At 53.7% G+C, this 16,216-nt stretch overlaps 1 protein-coding gene across 1 annotated transcript in view; it reads left to right on the top strand.

Moving 5' to 3' along the window:
* The window catches only part of CMIP (c-Maf inducing protein), a 187,071-nt gene that overhangs the window by 155,088 nt on the left and 15,767 nt on the right, over positions 1 to 16,216 (top strand). Inside the window, exons 6-10 of the mRNA XM_058674170.1 lie at positions 648 to 710; positions 3,934 to 4,014; positions 6,871 to 6,974; positions 9,107 to 9,211; positions 13,190 to 13,543. Coding sequence (XP_058530153.1) covers positions 648 to 710; positions 3,934 to 4,014; positions 6,871 to 6,974; positions 9,107 to 9,211; positions 13,190 to 13,543 — 707 coding nt within the window. The remainder of the gene's footprint in view (positions 1 to 647; positions 711 to 3,933; positions 4,015 to 6,870; positions 6,975 to 9,106; positions 9,212 to 13,189; positions 13,544 to 16,216) is intronic.

Here is a 16,216-nt window from a genome sequence, read left to right as displayed (position 1 = left end):
GTGCCAAGCTCTGGCCATGTGTCTGACTCTGCAGATGACCCCAGCAGTGCCGAGTCGTTTGGGTGTTGTAGGCAGACAGGGGTGAACCCTGCAAAAATAGAGTTGTGCACTAGGGGATGGGGTTTTAGAGCCTGGTAGGGGCAGCAGGGTCCAAGCTGGGCTTCAGAGAGTCAATAGGAGTTGACCAGATAACAGAACAGGGAGAGGAATTGATCATGAAATGTGTAAGAGCACAGGGATTGGTGGCAATCTGGGCGTTCTGGAAGTTGTTGCTGTTGTTATATTTTCTCTGTGTGGTTGGTTCACTCCCCAAATAGAAAAATCAAGGGTTTTCAGGGTCAGCTGTGCTTGGTGCCCTCTCGGATGTCTCTACTCTCTGTTAGGGCTGTTGATCTGAATGTATCTGGATGGACATGCACACATCATGAAAGCCCTGGCATTAAATGCATTCTTGTGTGGTTCTGCTTTGGGGAGCAACCTGGAGCTTGAATCAGCTCCTGGGTTTGGAGGGCGTACCCTGGTCTGCAGCCAGCCTGCATTTATGCCCCCTCCCCACCTGCCTTCCCCCACATACCCCAAAAGTCAGCCCAGCTCTCCTCAGCCCAGCACCTAGTTCCTGTCACTCACATTTGCTCCCTGTCTTCCAGGCAATCGCCCCATTGCTGGAGAACAACCATCCACCACCAGATCTCTGTGAATTCTTCTGCAAGGTATGGCATTGCTGCTGTGGGTCTGCATGCAGGTGCTTCTGTGTGCATGCCAAGGCAGGAAACCCAGTCCTCTGTTTGTATCAGAGTCCCGGGCACAGGGGGAAGTCATGCTAGGCAGGCAGGGGCTAAGACCAAGGGTCTCCGCCTGGGTCCAGGGGTGTGGGTATGTGGGAAGCACCTGGCTTTCCTGTGCAGTGACTTCATGGCTATCTTAGGTCGTTTGTAGCAGGTTCCTCGGTTTCTGACGTCAGGCTGGGTTATTATTAGCCCGGGCTGCTCTGGCACCAGCTGTCCCGTAGCAGAGGCACAGCCATGGGGCTTTCCCCAGCCAGGGCCTGGGGGTGGGGGGGGGAGTGGGGGGACAGAAAGGAGCATAGCTGTGCAGGAGCACAGAAGCCAGACACCGCTCCCAGGGACCTGGCACTGACCTCTCCACGAATTTCACCCTGTCCATGCCCAGGGCATGGCAGAGGCCTCAGCAGACTAGGGTCAGAGGCAGTGTGCAAATCCGTTTTGTTCTTTGTCATGTGGGATTTTTGATGTTGGGATTTGATGTTCTTGGAAAGAAACACCGCCTGCGTTGGCCCCTCCCCTTTTCTGTTTCCATGGACAGCAGCTTGTGAGGCCCGTGCTTGTTTGTGGAAGGTGCAGGCTGTGTCCACCAGCAATAGAAGCTCTCTTGGAGGGGAGAGCTCACCTGTGATGTACCTGCCCCGCCCCACAAACCCTGGTCTTGCTCAGAGTGCCTTGTGGGGGTCAGGAGTTCCAAAAGAGATGTAGGATTGTAGTAGCTTTTTTGGCCCTGTCTTGGCATCAGGAAACTGCAGCCCATACACCTGCCACCCTAAGTGCCCATGCGGGCTGCCTCTCCCCGACTCCTTCTTGGTGAGTGCATGCAGTATGTGCACAGGCAAGCGGACATATCGCGGCACACCAAGGACCTCTTTGTCCCAGCATTGGAGAGGGACCCGTCCTAGCAGCACTAAGTCAGATAGCCCAGACATGGGACTCCTGGGGAAGGATCTGAGGTTCTGCAAGCTGTAGTCCAGATCTGCCCATGCCTTCTTCTCAGGCTATTGCTCCTTCATGTGGTTTCCAGGCTTCTGTTCTAGAACAATGGGCTTCTGGGAGCTTCTGGGAGTAGAGATTGAGTGTCAAGAGCCCTGAGCTATAGTCTGCTTTCCCACTAGGGTCAGAGCCCATGGGCCTACTCAGAGTCAGTTCTCTGGGCCCGGAAGATGCCCCCTGTGGACTTGGGAGCCTGGTACCCCAAGGTTTGGACAAAGCTGTTGTATTTGAATCTCCCAGGGAAGTCCTGATTTTCTCCTCCCAGGAGGACTGTCCTCGGCCAGAGGCTAGGATCCCAGCGCTTCAGTGGCCAGGCAGGCCATAAGTGTGTGCGAGACCACAGGCTGCCACAGACAGTCATGGAGAACCAGCGATGTCAGCACGCCCCTCAAACCAGGCCTGCCATAGTACAGCTGGGCATGTCTCATCATAAGTCAGACAGGGATTGTCTCAGACCAGATGCCCGTGTGAACCATCCCAAACTGTCTTAAACTTGCAGACCAGAAAAAGTGCAGTATCCCTCTCTGTCCTCTGTTATATCCCCCATGCCCCACTACCACCAAAGAAAGTTAAAAAGCTCTGCCATGCTTTGGGGGATTTTGCCAAAAGAGTGAAAAACCTATGTCCACATGGAAACCAGCATACAGATTTTCTTTTTCTTTCTTTCTTTTTTTTTTAGGTTTATTTATTTATTTGAAATAGTTATATATAGAGATCTTCCATCTACTGCTTCATTCCTCAAATGGCACCAACAGTCAGAGCTACTGCAGGCCTGGAACTGCATCTAGGTCTCCCGTGTGGGTGGCTGGGGCCAAAGTGCTTGAGCCATTTTTTACTGCTTTCCCAGGCACACAGTAGCAGGAACTAGTGAGAAGTGGAACAGCCACGACTTGAACCAGGGCTCAAATGGGATACCTGCATTTCAGGTGGTGACCTAACTGGCCACCACTGGCCCCCACACAGATGTTTTTGGCAACTTTGTTTACGACCAAGGTGCCTATCAGTAGGTGAATGGATCATGAAATAGTCATATTGAAAAGAAAAGGAGGTGCCATAGACACACGTTACTAAGTGAAATAGGCCACACCAAGAGGACTTAAAGCCTACTCTCCTGAGGTCCCATGGTGGGACTTTCTGGAAAAGGCAAAGATGTGGAGACAGAGCAGGATCAGTGGTCAGGGCTGGCATTTGGCACAGTGGGCATCTGCATTCTAAATCAACCAGGGGTTCAACTCCCAGCATGGTTTCTGACTCCACCTTCCTGCTGATGCACACCAGGGAGACGGCAGGTAATGGCCCCGTACTTAGATCTCTTCCACTCACATAGGACACCCAGATTGAGTTCCTGGTTCCAGCCTTTGGTCTGGTCCAGCTTCAGCAGGTACTTGGGGAATGAACCAGCAGATGGGATATCTCTTTGTCCCCCTGCCTTTCAAAAAAACAAAACAAGAAGGCACATTTTTTGACATAGTGGTTGACCCTCCTTGGAACACTTGCGTCTCATATCAGAGTTCCTGGTTCAAATCCCAGCTCTGCTTGCAATCCAACTTCCTACTGAGGTGCATTCTGGACAGTGACAGGTGGTGACTGAGGTCCTTGGATTGCTGTCACCTGCAAGCAAGACTCAGAGGAGGTTTGTAGCTCCTGACTTTGCCCGGTCCAGACCTGGATATTGTAAGCGTTTGAGGAGTAAACTAGTTCTCTGTGTTTCTGTCTGAGTCTCTGCCTTTCAAATAAAATGTTTATAATAATTTTGTTAGAGAGTAAATGACTAGTGATTGTTGAGGGCTAGGGGGATGAAGGTTGATAGACCCAATGCTTTTAGGGCCCTGAAACAACTCTCCGTGACCCTGCAGTGGCACACCCATATCCAGGACCATGAGGGACTGCTGCTGTCCACTGTGGGCTCGGCCAGGTGCAGCAGTCACCGTGCTGCAGTGTGGAGGAGGCATAGCAGGGCACACCCAGGAGAGCTCCCCTTTCTCTCACTCTCTGCTGTGAACTTATTTATTTGGGAATAAGTGTATTTTTAAGAAGCTTTGTAACCACCTATACCATGGGACTCGACCCCCTGCCCCCACTGCTACCAAACATTGCATTATCCCTGGCTCTGCTGGAAGCCCCCAGCCCTCATTGATCGCCCTTCTCTTCGCAGCACTGCAGAGAGCGGCCCCGGTCCATGGTGGTCATCGAGGTGTTCACCCCCGTGGTCCAGAGAATCCTCAAGCACAACATGGTGAGTCTCCTGCGCCCAGGCACCTGCCTTCACCTTTCCAGATGTGGGGACAGGTTGGAGGTTTGTTGGATGATTTGGGGAGCTTGATACAGCCCGGGCTCCCATCTTAGCACATCCACAGTGGTCAGAATGGCAAAGGCACGTGGTTTGGGGAGAGGTGGTTAGATCTCCAGCATAGAGGCCCAGCCTGTGGGGATGCTCTGGCTCTGGGGCATGGGAAGGACTCCTGTGGGCAGGCAGCACGGACTGTGCACCATGAATCTGCCCAGAGAACACAGTGCGGACTGGGGAGCCTGAATGAACTCCGTAGGCAGAGACCTGGCCCTCACACCTTGTCCCAGTGGACAAAGTCACGCCATATGATGAGCCACGTTCCAGGCTGTTCACCTCTTTGATGTGTCGTGATAGATATGACGTTCATCTTCAGTCTTCCTCACAGTAAGCCACAGCTCCAGTCTAATCTGAGAAATTGCCCCAGCCCCAAGGAGCCTGAAAAGATGTGGGGACCAAATGCCAGGTGGGAGCCTGGATGGGGACCCTAAAGTGTGAACACCACTGAGAGAAGCTGAATAAAAACAGGGCCTTCGCTAACTTTACAGAAGTCTGCGGTGGGCTTTGATGGCAGCAGCTGCAGTGGGCATCTGCAGTTTACACATTCCTTGCGGTCCTGTCTCCTGGTTGTGCACGGCAGGCAAGCTCCACCTGCGGAAGAGCAGACTGTTCTGTGTCATGGTAGCCCTGCCAGGCTCCAGGAGACAAGACACGGGCCCTGGCACAGCAGACGTCCCCTCGTGCTTAGCAGCTGGCTGGGGCTGTGGCACTCTTGATTATTATAGGGAGGTTGAGTCACAGGCTTGAGAGTGAACCTCACCTGCTGTCAGCCATGTGTATGTTGATGTAAACAGCAACATCTCTCGGGAACATTTGAGAAATGAGGAGGTCAGACCCTGCAGTGGTGGTCTTAATTTGGGAGGTGAGGGGTAGGCATCTCCTGTCCTGAATGCCTCTCTTGCAAAAATGGCACATGCCCCATTTCATGGATGAACGGAGCAAAGCCTGGAGAGTCTCAACGAGCATTTCTCACCAGGCTAAACTGGAGCTTAAGACGCAAGATTCCATCCAAGCAGCTTTGTGAACATGTGTCCCTAAGCCCATCTGCCATTCCTTAGATGTCCTTCTAGCAAGAGGAGACACAGAGATGAGGCTGTAGTTCCCCGAGGACCCTCATGTTCTCAGGGGAGCATATGTGACTTTTTCAAAGATCAGACTTCTCTGTAGTGTTTATTTCAAGGAAACAACCTTGAATATCTAGACGCATGATAGCAAAGGTAGCCAGGGTTAGCTTTGACAAGGCACTGTTGAAGCTGCATTGTTAGAATTATGAAACCCTTATGGTGGAAGGGACGGTGGGGGTCCCAGAGCCACCACACTGATTCCCTTTCCCTTTTCAGGAGACTGGGGACTCTACATCCTCCTTAATTTGCAAGCATTGCTACTGACCTCTCAATCTTCTGTTGATGCAGGAGCCTAATTTTCTAGCCCAGTGCTCCACATGTGTGCAAGCACGTGCATACATGTACTCTGCATGTACATGTGTGTTCCAGTTCTGCTGCCCTCCGTGTGGAGACATAGCCCTTGAAGGCGTCAACACGAGGCCTTACTGTGGAAGCAGAACTGACCTGCTGCAATGAACCAGCTGTGGGTGTGGTGGACACTAAAGGGAAAGTGGCCTCTCTGTGAGTCTGAGTTAGGAGCAGGGAGGGAACACAGGATATTCAGAGGCGTGTGTGTTCCCCTGTCTCCCTACTGGTCAACCCATCATCTCCCTAGACACAGAGGGCAAGACTAGGCCACACCTCCGCAGTGCTGATGCCCGGGGCATGACACAGGCTGAGCTCCAAGCCTCTCAGGCCCCCACCCCTTCCTAGCCTGAACTATGATGGTAGAGCGAGTGCCACTGGATAGATTGCGAGGGTCCATTCCTGGTGTCGGCTCTGTGTCCTGCATCACCTATTTCTGGGCGCCCAAGTACATGGTCTCATCCTTGCACACCCCCTCCTCTCTCTTGGCCAGCCAGCCTTTCAGATTGTGTCCTGCTTTCTCCTCTGCCTTTCTGTAGCCCCAGTGCCTTTTCAGGGTACCTTTTACTAAAGTTCATGATCCTCACACATTCCTGTGTTTAGCTGGAGCCCACAGGTGGGCGGTGTGGGTCAGCCAGCTCAACAGGAGCCCCAAGAAACCTACATCAGGCCCTTTTCCACCCATTCTGACCTCTCTTGGGAAAAGACCTGTGACTGCCCCACCTAAGCACTGGTGGCTGGGGCCTGGGGGCTTCGTCCATCCAGCAATGCCTTTCCCTCTTCTGTGCCCCCCACCATGGTAGTAACCCCATGTCAGCACCCCTCTAGTCCCGGAGAGTGGTCCTCAGAAAGCAGGGGACCTGGGAACTCTCAGGGGGCCTCAAGTGATGAGTTTCAATATCCCTAGGAGTTGTCGGAACTTGCTAGACATTTGCAGAAAAGAGGTTACCCTTGACTCTTGTGTGTGCACTCTGGGGTCCAGACTGGTGGGTGTCTAGAGGCCTCCTGGTCAGGCTGTTTCCAGCTTCCGGGGACAGCTGCTAAGAGATGGAAGTGAGGGTGTGGGGCTGAAAGCTCTGTAGTGATTTGGGCACAAATCAAGCTTGGGCACAACAAGCTTGGTACGTAGCAGCTGTCTCCTCTGCCTCTGCCATGGCTCCGGGCAGAGCTGCCTCGCCACCCTCTCCTTTCTGTACATCCACTGCCCTGGCTCACAGCAGCATTGCCAGCACACCCCTCCCCTCATCCCAGCTACTGTCCTCTGCTGCCCCTGCAGGACTTTGGGAAGTGCCCGCGACTGAGGCTGTTCACTCAGGAGTACATCCTCGCCTTGAACGAGCTCAATGCAGGGATGGAGGTGGTGAAGAAGTTTATCCAGAGGTGAGTCTCCTGCCTCTCCCCTCCCTGCCTGCTGCCATGTCCTCTGCATCCCACTTGCCACCTGGCACCAGTGGAGCTCCAGCCATGTTCAGCGGTTCCCGGGGGTCTCTGTGCAGTTAAGCGAGCTGCTGTGGAAGAACTGCCTGGCACACTGCAGAATGGGAACTTGAGATGCTCTGAAGACCCTTGGTAGTGCCAGCATAGCTGTAGGTGCTTCAGCTGTTGGACCAAGGGGTGCTAGGCAAGGGAGACGGCGGTGCCTGTCCAGGTGCCCCCAGAGAGCTCTCCCTAGGGACCTGAACAGCTACCCCCCAAACTTGACTAAAAGGACGTCAGATTTTTTTTTTTTAACATTAGCAGTATCTTTTTAGATTTGTTTTACTTATTTGTAAGAAAGAGGGGAGAGGGCCGGCGGCGTGGCCTAGTGGCTAAGGTCCTCGCCTTGAATGCGCCGGGATCCCATATGGCCGCTGATTCTAATCCCAGCAGCTCCACTTCCTCTCTATCTCTCCTCCTCTCAGTATATCTGACTTTGTAATAAAAATAAAATAAATCTTTAAAAAAAAAAAAAAAAAGAAAGAGGGGAGAGAGAGAAAGCTCTTCCATGTTATTTCATACCACCCCCCATCCCCCCAAATGGCCACAGTGGCCAGGGCTGGGCCAGTCCAAAGCCAGGAGCCAAGAGTTCCATCCAGGTCTCCCACACGAGTGCAGGGGCCCAAGCAATTGGGCCATTGTCTGCTGCTTTGCCAGGTACATTAGCAAGGAGCTGGATGGAAAGTGGAGCAGCCAGGATTTGAATTGGCTCCCATAAGAGATATCAGTACTACTGGTGGACACTTAACGTACTACACCATAGCACTGGCCCCAGGAAACTAGATCTTTTAAAATGTGTATTTATTTTCCTTTTTGTTTGGAGGGCAGAGATCTCCCGTCAGCTTCCCCCAATAGCTGAGACTGGACCAGCCTGAAGCCAAGAGCTTGGAACTCAGTCTAGAACTCCCACATGGATGGCAGAGACTTGAACGATCCTCTGCTGCCTCCAAGCGTGCACATGACAGGAATCTGGATGGGAAGCTGAGTAGGCAGGACTTGAGCCAGGCACGGTACAAGGTGTGATGTCTCCAGGGGCAACTTAACTGCTGTGATCAACACCCAGCCCTGCAGCCTTATGGTTTTGTTCTGACTCTTTCCGATAGACTCTTTTTTGCTTTGCTTTTTGTATTTAGATTCTTGCTCTGTGCCTCATGTCCTCATCTACGAAAAAGGACTTGGTCTAGACAGTGTGGGAACCAGCGACTGACCTGGGTCAATACTGAGAACATGGCAGAATATGGTATAGGAATTGGCTGTCATTATTGTTCTTCTCAATTTTCTAAGAATATCAAAATATCAGTTTAAACTAGGTCTGAAGCCATGGATTTCCAAAGTATGCCCTTATGTCCACCCAGCATGCCTTTGTGCCAGAGCCCGGAGGACTTAGGCTCTCTCACAGCACCCATCATAGTCGACACAGTCTTTTCAGGTGAAGCCTCTTAGTGACAGCAGCCACAATGGCAGTTTTCCAGGAGTGTTACAGGTGTGAGCCCCAGACTCACAGCCCATCTTACAAATGGTAACACTGAGGCCTGGCCATCTCCATGGCAAGCCCTTGCTGGGAATTTAGTGACACTCCCAGATTCCATGCTAAGCCACGATGGACACAACATTTTTTCTTCTGAAACAAGGTAATCTTGAGAATGCAGTGGGGTGTTAGGAATAATTAACTCCAGAAGTACCAGGTACCAACAAGATGCCCTTGGACAATGGCCACTGTGCATGAAACCCTGTTGTGAACTTGGTCTTCATTGTCCCCTATAACTAAAGAGACCGAGGGAGAGACATGAGCTTGCAAGGCCCTTGGCTAGATTCGAACCCAGGCACTCTGGGTCTGGAGTCCATGGCCCAGAGTGTGGCTCCCCACTACCTGCATGTGGCACTGCCAGGACCCTGGTGTCTCTAGTTGCACAGCCACAGTTCCCAAGGCCCAACTGAGCTATACATGGAAATAGGGGGCAGCCTCATGCCTAGGTAATGTCCAACACCCCATCTACCCATGGAACCCGCTCACCAGCACTTCTGCTCTCTTCCAGTATGCACGGCCCCACAGGGCACTGCCCTCACCCCCGGGTCCTGCCCAACCTGGTGGCTGTGTGCCTGGCTGCCATCTACTCCTGCTACGAAGAATTCATCAACAGGTCAGCTGCCCCAGGAGGGCCTGGGAGGGGTCCATGCCACCCCTGTTGTGGGAACAGGTGGCCACAGTGGCTGGGCTGGGACAGGGAAGTGGCTTCTGTTGGTCACATACCTGGACCCATTGGTGTGGGTCTCTGACCCAGCACCAGCAGTGCAAGGCCATGAGGACTGTGCTGGGTGCTGAAGATTTCTTTCCTTGGGAAGTATGTTCTGCGCAGGTAGGGACTCTGTGTGTGTGTGTGTGTGTATGTGTATGTGTGTGTGTGTGTGTGTGTGTGTGTGTGTGTGTATACATGAGTAGTATGAGTGGGTGTACACATGAGAATGGCTATGCATGTACACATACATGCATGTGCCTGTGTGATGGGCACAGGGGCTGGGCAGGGCAGCTTGCCCCTCTTGTCTTGTCTCAGAACACAGCATCTGGCATTGGTTAGAGAGCTCTATTAGTTCCTGCCCTCAGGAGCCTCACTTCCATGGAAAGGGAGGAGGAGGGCCATCGCTCATAAGCAAGCCTGCAGGATAGTGTCACTTGGTAGGAAGTGCAGTTTAAATAGTAACGTAGGTAGCACATGACCAGAAGGTCTGCCTGGGCTTGAGTTCCCCCAAAGCAAACTGTAGTCCAGGATTCAGGTGGAGATAGCTTACTGGGGAAATAGGTGCTCCTAGGAAGCGCTGAAAAGGAGACAGAGCCACCAGGTGGGAATTAGTGAGCAGGTAAGCCCCATGGGCAGCTGTACTGCTCCCTTGGGACCACCCCACCCTGCCCTGTCACTCAGAGTGTTGCCTGGGGACGTGATATGGGACAGGCTCCTGCCAGCTCTCAGACCTGGTTGTGTGAGGCCCCACCCCTGCAATGCAGATGCCAGGAACTTGTCTAGAACTTTCCTCAGTGACGGCTACATCACACACCGACACTGAGATATACATGAACATACAGAGACAGGAAAATGCACACAGACCCCTGAGGGCCAACACATATGCACAGACACACAATAAGGACACCGCTGGCTAGTCTTCTTTCCTCCACCTCCTTTCCCTTCCCAAGCCACTCTCCTGACCCTTAGCTGGGACTGCAGACAGGAGCAAGGGTAGGACATGCCATTGAGCTCCATGTGTGATGCAACAGCCCTGCACTGGGAACAGGGAGCCTGGTGGAGGGGCCCTGGGCTACAAACTGCCCACATGGCACAGGCCAAGCAGCTGCAGTGCTGGTCTTCTCTGTATACCCAGTTAGAGACCCAAGGGCAGCAGGTGCCAAAGATGCAGAGGGGAGGCAACCAGCTCAGCTTCTGCCCTGCCAGAACCACAGGCTGGAGGTCCATTATGGCCTACCACTGCCATGCACTTTGATCTGGATAATGAAGGAGGGACCCAGAACGAAATTACCATGTCCACATGGGAATCTCTGCTGTGGTGGCGTGCTGGGGTCCCCTGGGCAGGATTTTTACAAACCACAGTGTGAAGCCACAGCTCTAGCATTTGTGCTTCTGCTCAGTCTTACTTAGGGCAGTGGCTTTGTGCTTGCTCCCAGCATGGTGGGAAGGACCTAGGAATGCAGTGCCCACAAATTGGCTGTCCCCATGACCCACTCACCCTAGGAGTAGTCTGTGGCAGCAGGAGTGAGTAAAGTAGAACAACAGGCAAGCCATAAGTAAGTCTCAAACCCATGACCCTGATGGGAAGGGCTGGCAAGTACGTGCTGAGTGAAGCTTCAAGACTGGACATGGCTAGCTGTGGTGACAGAGACCGGAAGAGGGGCCACCTAGGGGGAGGGCTGCAAGAAACCTCTGGGTTCCTGGAAGCGTTTGTCATCTTGCTTTGCATCAGAGCTCCTCCCGGAGGAGATTTGGCAATATCGGGAGGCATTCTTGGTCACCACGCAACACTGCTGGCATCCAGTGGGGTAGAAGGCAGGGAAGCTTCTAAACAGCCACCAACCACCCTGACCCCAAATGTGCGTGAAGCCCACACAAAGAACCCGGCCTGGTAGTCATGACACTGGGGTTGGTGTAACGCTTGGCCCTGCCCCACCCTAGGAGTTAGGCTTGTCCCTGTATTTATTTAAGTCACACCCGGGTAAACTGCAATGGCACTTTGCTCTGAAAATGTACCTGCTCCCGACTCACAGCCTCACCTTCAGAATCAGGAGGAGCTGGCTGTTAGACACCCAGCAGCATGCTGCCAGGGCGGGGACCGCAGCTAAGGAAGTATCCTTCAGGGCAGTGATGTTTAGGCTGAGACCCCCCTGAGCTGAGACCAGGCAGAGAGAAGATGTGCGCAGAGGCCAGGTAGGACTCCTGTCGCCTATTAAATACCTGCCTCAGAATACCCTGGGCTGCTGCTGCCAAAATGCAAATTCCTGGATACCGCATTTCTGGGCAAAGGCTCAGGAATCTGTATTTGTAACAGACTCAGGGTGGTTCTGTAACCTGCTGAAGCTGGAGGGCCCTTGCAGGGGAGGTCTTCCTATACCCGAGACTGCTGGATTGTGGGGCGGGCCTCACTGGGGAGAGGTGCCTGCCTGGCAAGGAGCTAGGTGGGGGTTGACCTGGCAGGCCCAGCTGATGCCCCGAGCTCTTCCAGCCTGTCAGCTGGGCTGCTGAGGTATCTCTTAGCCCAGGTCCCTTCCGCCCCCACTGCTCAGTCCCTGCAAGATAAAGGCCGTGACGTTCCCCCAAGCCGTCCTCCGTGCTCCGGTGGGCACAGGATGTACTCACACTGTAGAGAACAGACAGCTTGACCCAGGTTAGCATGGCTCTCTGGAAAATCACCCATCAGAGCCAAACAGCCTTGAAAAATCCGTTCCTGAATCCCAGCGGAAGGCAAACAAAGATGAGTGACAGGTTGAGAACTTGAGGAGCATATGAGAGCTAAAGCAGAGGAGGGAGGCAGGCCGCCCTCCCCCCACAGACCACACACGATTTTCCATCCACCAAACTTCTCGGGCTTGAACCAATGGGTTGCCTCTTTGCAACTCATTGTGTGTGAAGCACCCTTGGTGGGCTCAGCTCTGCCCAGCTCGTGACATGCACCGTGATCAACGTGGGCCCTCGTGTGTGCGTCTCCTCAGCGCTGTAGAGTGCGAGACGCATGGCTTGGACCTCTCTGCATGTTTCTCCCGGCAGGCACAGGGCACCAGCATGTGGCACGTTCAGGGTAGGCTAGGCTGTTTGTAATCGTTTCTCTGTGCGCAGTGACAGCCCTTACACAGGAGAGACCCCACCCCATAAATCCAGCTCTTCCCAGAAATCTAAAATTGGCTTCAGTGTAGCCACAAGAGCCCCAGGGGACTCGCTGCTTTAGAAGGACTTAGGGCCAGGAAGAACTCAAGGCTGTAAGCAAGTGTCTCTGAAGTGGCCCTCAGGGGCACCCATGGGCTTCACTTGAAATCTGGTTTAAAATGCCAACCCAGTCCACTCACAGGAAGGTCATAGACCCCTGGCAGCTGCAAACAAGAGGGCCCTGTAGGCTCCAGAACAAACCAGTACCCCGGAATTTGGGATCCCACCAAAGCAGGTTTTACTTCCTCAAATGGCTAGGGGCTGGGCCTGTTGCCTGGGTGACCCTGGGCCTCAGGGTCAGCGCGGAGGAGTATCCGGACCTCAGGAAGCAGCTAGAAGTGTCCTTGGAGGTCTCCTGGGCATGACAGGAAGACAGCCAGCAGAGGTGGATGCCAAGTGAGTGGCACTCATGTGTCCCACCACCCACACCCCAGGCCCTGAGAACCTGCTGTGTGCCAGGTAGCCTCTTGGGCTCTGCAAGCAGGCAGCCTTTGCCTGTATGCCAGCTAGAGCAAGCTGCTTCCCCAGGACAAGCCAATAGGATGGAGCTGGGAATCCAGGGAAGCACCCAGCACAGCCATGCCTAGCGCAGCGTGAGCTCAGGAAGCCATAGCTCTCGGCCTCCGTGACACTCTGCTGGCCAGCGCCTTGGACCTCTGCCTCTACTCAAGGGTCCTCTCCTACCTCTGCCTGCAGCCGCGACAACTCCCCCAGCCTGAAAGAGATCCGCAACGGCTGCCAGCAGCCCTGCGACCGGAAGCCCACTTTACCTCTGCGCCTTCTGCACCCCAGCCCGGACCTGGTGTCTCAGGAAGCCACGCTGTCTGAGACACGGCTCAAGTCGGTGGTCGTGGCCTCCAGTGAGATCCACGTGGAGGTGGAGCGCACCAGCACTGCCAAGCCAGCGCTGACGGCCAGCGCGGGCAACGACAGCGAGCCCAACCTCATCGACTGCCTCATGGTTAGCCCTGCTTGCAGCACCATGAGCATCGAGCTGGGCCCCCAGGCTGACCGCACCCTCGGCTGCTACGTGGAAATCCTCAAGCTGCTGTGAGTGTCCCCTCTCTGAGAGCCCACCACCTACCTTGGGGCTGAGGTGCGGGAGGTCTGTGGGCGGGTTGAGGATGTGTGTGTGGATGTACATGCTTGAGTTGGGGAGCTGGGAAGTGAAAAAGCTGAGGTAGTGGCTGTGCAGGATGCAGGGATATGAGTATGTAAGGGCATTCGAGAGTGTGTGTATTTCTATGACTAAGTGCTGTGTACATGCATTTGTGGGTGCATACCTGGTCATGTGTGTACATGTATGCTTGAGCACCTGGTACATGTATAGGGTGCAGACATAAGTGTGTGTGTTTACACAGTGTTTGCATACAGCAGGAGCATGGGGCTGCCCATGTGTGTCTGTGTGTGTGTGTGTGTAGGAACTGGATACAGACACAAGGGTGGATTTCTCAAAAGCAGCCTACCTCTTTTTTTGTTGTTCTGGGTGTGTCAGATGCACAGGTGTGGGTGTCTCTAGGCATTTGTGTTGGTTTTGTGCATGAGTGGCTGTGTACTTTTGTGAGTGTGACCACGTGTGCACAGGATTTGTTATGCATACGTGTACATGTGAGATGCCATCTGTGTTTCCGCATTATGTGAGCAGCACGTGCATGTGTGTATCTACTGGGGATCATGTGTGTGCCTGCATATAGGAGCCTTACCTAGCAGGAATATCTCATTGGAAAACTGCCCTACTGGGCTGTGCTGGGTTGCAGGGTACTCGTTGGGCTGGCAGAAAAGCTATGGAGAGGGAGCCAGGAGACGGGGCCCGTGGTCTACTCTGGGCAGGGCCACTGCTACTGAGCAGTTGAGGCCTGACCCAGCCTGGGTTGTGTGGCAGTCCATGTTTAACATAGAGCTCCAGCTCCACGGGTGAGCCAAGGACTGGGGACCCTCATGGGGCCCCCTGCCCCTCCGTGCCCCTGCAAACCCCTGCGTGCAAGATGGAGCTCAGTCCACTCTTGGGAACCATAGCTCTGGAAGTTTGGTTTCCAGAGGTGGTCAGTGGTGGTTGCTTGACTTTTCTGAGGGTCTGGGCTGGTTGTGTTGTCAAATTTAACTGATACTGGAGCCTGTAGAGAGCCAGAGGCCCTGCCTGATGAGGGGGACTTGAGAGCCTGGCCACTGGGGTGTTGTGAGGCTGTGTTGCCTTGCTTAGCCCCTGTATGGCTGTCACCGTGCAGCTGCTGCAATAATGTTGTTCATCCTTCTCATGGCCATATTGCTGTCAGAGTGTGTTCAGAGCACTGAGGGGTGGAAGGTTGCTTCCAAGGCCCAGGTGACAGCAGCCAGGAGGGGCCTGGGAATGCCCCGTGCGCGCACACTCACACACATGCACCTGCATCCCACAGTCATGCAGCAGCTTCCTTGATTGGAAAGAGGACACGGAGTAGGCAGCATCCCAGGCAGCTTCCTCTGCCCTTGCCTTGGCTCTGGAGAGGAAAGGGCCAGGGCTACCTAGGGATGATACCACTCTTGCCCTGTGTGCCAGCAGCAGCAGGGGCAGGTGAGGGTATAGCCACCTTCAGCTACTCACTGGCCCTGGCAGAGACAGATCAAGACAGCCCTCAGGGAATGGGACACACAGGTGCATTCGAGAGGGGCTCCCTGTTGTGGTTGAGCCTGGCCCTGTGCCCACACCTCAGCCCCCCGATGGCAGCCGTTTGCTGCAGCACTGAGAGCCCCCAGGCCTCTGACTCAAAGTTCTGCAGCGCTGGGGGTTTCAGTTTCATCATGCTGTGTACACACATCTTTTCTCCTTCTTCATAAACACACTCATGGATGAGGAGCCTATTCTCCCTAATCTGCTTTCAGACCTCTTGCCTGCCCATGCAGCCCAGCTGCAAGAGCGTGGATGGGGCCAGGGCCACTGGGAGGTGTCCTCAGGGCTGGGCGGTGGGGTCAGCAGTCTCCTGCTCAGAACACCAATTCACACTCAGCTGAGGTCTCTAAAAAGCAGGGCTCAGACTCCCAGAAGCATTGGGAGAGCTCAGAACAGTGTTGGCCAGATAACTTTGTTTTTCTAACATTGCTTTGCTAAGCTGGCTGGCTGCTCAGGTCACTGGCTTGTTGGGGACCTCAGAGATGTCGCATTCAAACAACCCAGAACTCCGATGAGCCTGCATGTGATGAGGGAGGAAAGCTGGAGTTCAAAGTCTGAGTGTGCCATGTATTGGCTTGGGACATGGTTACACGTCTGCTCTGAGCTCCCACTACAGAGCACACAGCTCCGTGAGGTGGACACCTGGGAAAATGGACACATCACAGGTTACAAGTGTGTAGTGTTGGCTCTTTTTGAAAAGATACTGTTGAGAAGAGTGTGCATCTTTGATATAGTAACAGTGCTTTGAGAGGAAGAAAAAGCAGCGGTGGCGTTCAGTGTGGATTTGTATGTAGGAAGCTTGCATTTGAGCACTGGCTGGTGAAGTCCTGTGGCTTGTCTGCTGTGACCAGTGCATAGCATTGCTGGCTGCTGCAAGCCCTGGTTTCTCTCCTTGGAGGACTATTGTAGGAATGTGGAAAATTTCCCAAGCTGGCCCAGTCTCTGGCTCTTATTCGATGACCTGCCATTGTCACTATGGAGAGGCTACCCACATAGCAGTAGTACATGAAGAGAAAAAGAGGTGATTTGGTGTGGCACTCAAGGGTGTTAGAGGGCTTGGTTGCTGCAGAAGTCCTAGA

Source organism: Ochotona princeps, chromosome 16 (assembly GCF_030435755.1).
Source record: "Ochotona princeps isolate mOchPri1 chromosome 16, mOchPri1.hap1, whole genome shotgun sequence".
Classification (NCBI taxonomy): Eukaryota; Metazoa; Chordata; class Mammalia; order Lagomorpha; family Ochotonidae; genus Ochotona; species Ochotona princeps.
This window is presented reverse-complemented; position numbering and strand designations above follow the sequence as displayed.